The sequence below is a fragment of the Triticum dicoccoides genome, chromosome 7A, assembly GCF_002162155.2.
Source record: "Triticum dicoccoides isolate Atlit2015 ecotype Zavitan chromosome 7A, WEW_v2.0, whole genome shotgun sequence".
Taxonomy (NCBI): Eukaryota; Viridiplantae; Streptophyta; class Magnoliopsida; order Poales; family Poaceae; genus Triticum; species Triticum dicoccoides.
Window position 1 is genome coordinate 571,677,645 of NC_041392.1, and position 3,993 is coordinate 571,681,637.

Consider the following 3,993-nt stretch of genomic DNA (forward strand, 5'->3'; position numbering starts at 1 on the left):
TGCATTGCACAAAACAGCAGCATATGCATATACATATACATGTAATGCATTCATTACATAACAGCAGCATATTTCTCAAGCCAAAGACATAAGCAACATAGTTCAACAAGTCCGCAACATACTTTCGAAGTTTCGATAAGCCCACAACAGCACAACATAGTTCAACAAGTCTGATTACATAACAGCATATCAAATAACAAGTCCATTACATAATAAAGATATCAAATAGCAAGTTCAAACTTCAAAGCCACAAGTTGATGACTCTTTTGAATCCATCTCTTCCTTATTCCATCAAGCTATCTCAACTTCATCATTTTCCTGGATGAAAGCACAAGTTGAAAATAAGGAAGATAGGAATGGCATGAAGCAGGAAAGCAAGTTTGATATCAACAAACAGGACAATATACTAAAGGAGTGCATGAATGAATACAAACCGAATCTGAAGATAACTCATTTGCATGAGAACTTGAAGGTCCACCTCCTGTAGTGCTCATTTCTACAAAACAAACAATACAAGAATCAATGGTAATGTGTGCAATGGTGATGTTAATATGAAACAACAATAGACGTTTAATTGTACCTTCACTCTGAGACATCTTCCAACGATACCAATCTTGGAGACACATTAAAGCCTCGATGGTCTTAGGCTTAAGTGAAGCTCGGTTAGGTGTTATAACTTTGCGACTCATGCTAAAGGCTTGTTCCGAAGCAACACTAGAAATGGGGACAGCAAGAATATCCCGAGCCATTGATGCAAGCTCAGGGTATCGCATAGATGATTTGCTCCAAAATTCCAAGACATTCAACTCGTCATTCAATTTTCTAGGAGTTTCTTCCAAATAAAGATCCAATTGAGACCTCTCTACATTTGTCCGTTGAGATTGAATGTAACTCTCGTAGTCATCGAACATATCGGAACCATCTCCCCTACTTCCCCTACTGTTTGTAGCACCATCTGATGGTGTTTGACTAACAGCAGCACCACTATATTCAGCAAACAAACTCTCCAAAGTTTTCTTAACTTCATGCATCCGACGTTGTGCCTCGTCAGGGGCATAAAGTTTTCCATAACAGTAGCTAACAAAACCAAGCTTGCAACGGGGATCAAGGACAGCAGCACAAGACAAGAAGACATTATAATCAGCCCAATATTTATCAAACTTCTCTTTCATTGGAACTAACATTGGTGCCATGAACTCATGTCCTTCACTAAATGCCTTCAAGACACATGATTGAACCAAGAACACACACTGGAAATACAAATTGGAGGTAGGATACTTTGTCCCAGACAATGTGCACGTCACTTTATAAAATGTTTTCAAGAAATCATGCATGATACGAACCTTTTCCCATTCATCATGAGTAAGAGAGAAGTTTGACTTGAATATGCCATCCCTATTACCAAACCACAGTAATGCATCCTTGAAATACAAAGCATTCTCAAGCATTGTGTATGTTGAATTCCAACGGACGGGCATATCTACTCTCCCAAGCTGTGGGCCGTAAAGTGGAAATGGTTGCAGGCCAAAGCTGTCCCCCTTTGCCACTAAGACTTGAATCTTTAACCATCGGAATACCCGGTACTCTCTCTACCAAACAGGCAAGATAGTCTTATCTTGAACTCTGTCCCTTCTCTAATGATTGACAGGTTTAGTGCCTGGTAGTAAGGGTATTTTGTGGTCTATTGTCCTCCTAGGAGGTCACTCTGTAGGCTCAGCAAACAATTCACTGAAGCCATTCAAGACCGGTTGCAGGGCAGACAGACCATTGACTTGACATGACCGTAATACATACAGAATAGGAAGGATAAGCTATAAGATAGAGATCCGGATTGTTGTGCTCCGGAATAAAGAAGAATACCATATTGTCTAATCAAATACGAATACCATCGCCTTTTATCTTCATTCAAATGGTAAATGTTCTTGGCAGTTTCATATAACTTGTGAATACGATTGCTAGATATTTTGATATATTGAATGCCCTCTCTAATCTTGTCAACAGATTTATCAATAAGTTTCAAACCAGCTTGGACAATCAGATTTAAAATGTGTGCACAACATCGGACTTGAAAGAAAGTTCCAAACAATGGTAACACACCTTTAGGCAGCAATGTAGTTCTCAAAGTGTTGATCATCGAATCATTGTATGCAGCATTATCAAGAGTCATGCACATTATTTTGGTATCAACCTTCCACTCACGAAAACATAAATGGACTTCATCAGCAATTGTAGCCCCATCATAAGGTGGATTCAACTTTTTAAACCATATTATCCTTTTGTTCAGTCTCCAAGCATCATCAACATAATGACAAGTAATACAAATATAACTAAACTTTGTCACATCTGATTTCCAATTGTCCGTGGTGAAGCTAACTCTACCACGGCTATTGCTTATAGTTTCTCTCAATTCAGTCCTCTCTCTTTCAAACATTGCCATGATATCCCTTTTAATTGTGTACCGACTAACAATCTTAAACTGAGGACAAGCAGCACCAATCATTTTTTTGAACCCCACTTCTTCTATGACACTAAATGCATGTGAACCCCCAACTAGGAACATAGAGATTGCAACTCTAATAGTTTCCATGTCCAACTTTGTGTTCCTAACTGAATGTGAGCCATCCGCATTCTTTTCAGTTTTCAGAAAAAAGCTGTTCACTTCATGAGTATTATGTGGATGCACGTTAGCAGTATGCCTTAACAAATGAGATGTTCCATTTTTCGAACTTGCTCTAAGTATGGCTTTACAAGTTTTGCACTGAGCAAATACTTGATCAGGATCAGGTTGTTCAATCAAAGTGAAGTTATCCCATGCTTTTGACCTTAATTTTGGCGCAGGATTAACCTGTGGTCCGGGTGGTGGCGGTGGTGGTGGCGGTGGCTGCTGATTCGCTTCATCTCCATCGGATGGCTCATTAGTTCTTGCACGCCGTCCGTTACGTCCTGCTGGAGCCTGTTGATTCAACCTTGCCCGCTTGCTGCGAGTGCGAGGTGCCGCGGCAGTACGAGCAGGGGCAGCCGGACAAGGAACGGGAGCAGCTACAACGATCTGGTCCGATCTTGCACTTGTAGCAATATTCTCCTGATCACCATCGGCTTCATAATCCACGTCTTCCTCCTCGTGATATTCCTCACTTAGACTCCACAAACTAGTCATGGCTGCCAAAAAACACAATAAATATGCTCAGACTAGCACTTACACAGATCATTCAGAGAAGGAGAATACTACACATTAAGGAGACAGAAGATTCAGAGAAGGAGAAGAAGTACAGGAGATCTCATACCTGATGGTCACACGCCGACCAGTGAGCGCCGATGCAGTGAGTCGCGGAGCAGTGGACGTGGTCGCCGTCGGGTCCAGGAAGGTGCGGCGCCGTCGGGTCGAGGAAGGTGCGGCGCTGTCAGGTGGGTGCGGCGCCGTCGGGACGAGGAAGCTGCGCCGCCGCTCGTTAGATCGGGATGGGGAGGGAACAAAGCTCGTCAGGTTGGGGTAGGGAGAGAGCACCACGGCCGCGCCATAGCAGGATCTGGCCGCCGCCGGTGGAGCAGTGTGGGACTCGGGGTTGGGGAGGGTTGGGGACGGCCGGACGGGGTAGTCGTCTCTCGTCTGGGACTCGGGGAGGGTTGAGGACGGCCGGACAGGGCTGTGTGTGCGGGTGCGGGGAGGGGATAGGAGTTAGGGTTTGTGTATTGGGCTGGGGGCGCTGGGCTTTCGGTTGGGCTGGGGGTGTCTAGTGTGCATTCAAGTTTTTCAGCGAAGGTTCAGGCGGGGCCGGGCTTTGCTTCGGGCTAATTTTGGAGCCCGAGCCCGGCCCGAAAATACAAACCTGTCTATTTTTGAAGCCCGAGCCCGGCCCGAGACAGAAGCCCGGCCCGGCCCGGCCCGGGTTTTTCGGGCCGGGCTCGGGCCGGGCTGCCCACGCCCGGGTTTCCCATCCCACCCACGCGGACCAAACCCTCCTCCAAGCTGAAGGAAGGCACGCCAAGCCCAAG

At 45.2% G+C, this 3,993-nt stretch overlaps 1 protein-coding gene across 1 annotated transcript; it reads right to left on the bottom strand.

Moving 5' to 3' along the window:
* Window positions 1-291: 291 nt before the first annotated feature.
* On the bottom strand, window positions 292-1,478 carry LOC119333634 (zinc finger BED domain-containing protein DAYSLEEPER-like). The gene is made up of 3 exons (XM_037606471.1): window positions 581-1,478; window positions 435-496; window positions 292-318 (listed from the first exon to the last, which is right to left on the bottom strand). The coding sequence occupies exons 1-3, from the start codon at window positions 1,476-1,478 to the stop codon at window positions 292-294; spliced, it is 987 nt and encodes a 328-aa protein (XP_037462368.1).
* Between the last annotated feature and the right edge of the window lie 2,515 nt (window positions 1,479-3,993).

What these genes read in the sequence shown, in the direction of transcription:
- LOC119333634 (XM_037606471.1), bottom strand. Translation starts at nt 1,478, where the DNA reads ATGCCCGTCCGTTGGAATTCAACATACACAATGCTTGAGAATGCTTTG. An exon ending in GAAGATGTCTCAGAGTGAAG is followed by an intron (nt 497 to 580) that starts GTACAATTAAAC and finishes TTTGTTTTGTAG; the next exon opens with AAATGAGCACTACAGGAGGT. An exon ending in ATGAGTTATCTTCAGATTCG is followed by an intron (nt 319 to 434) that starts GTTTGTATTCAT and finishes GCTTTCATCCAG; the next exon opens with GAAAATGATGAAGTTGAGAT.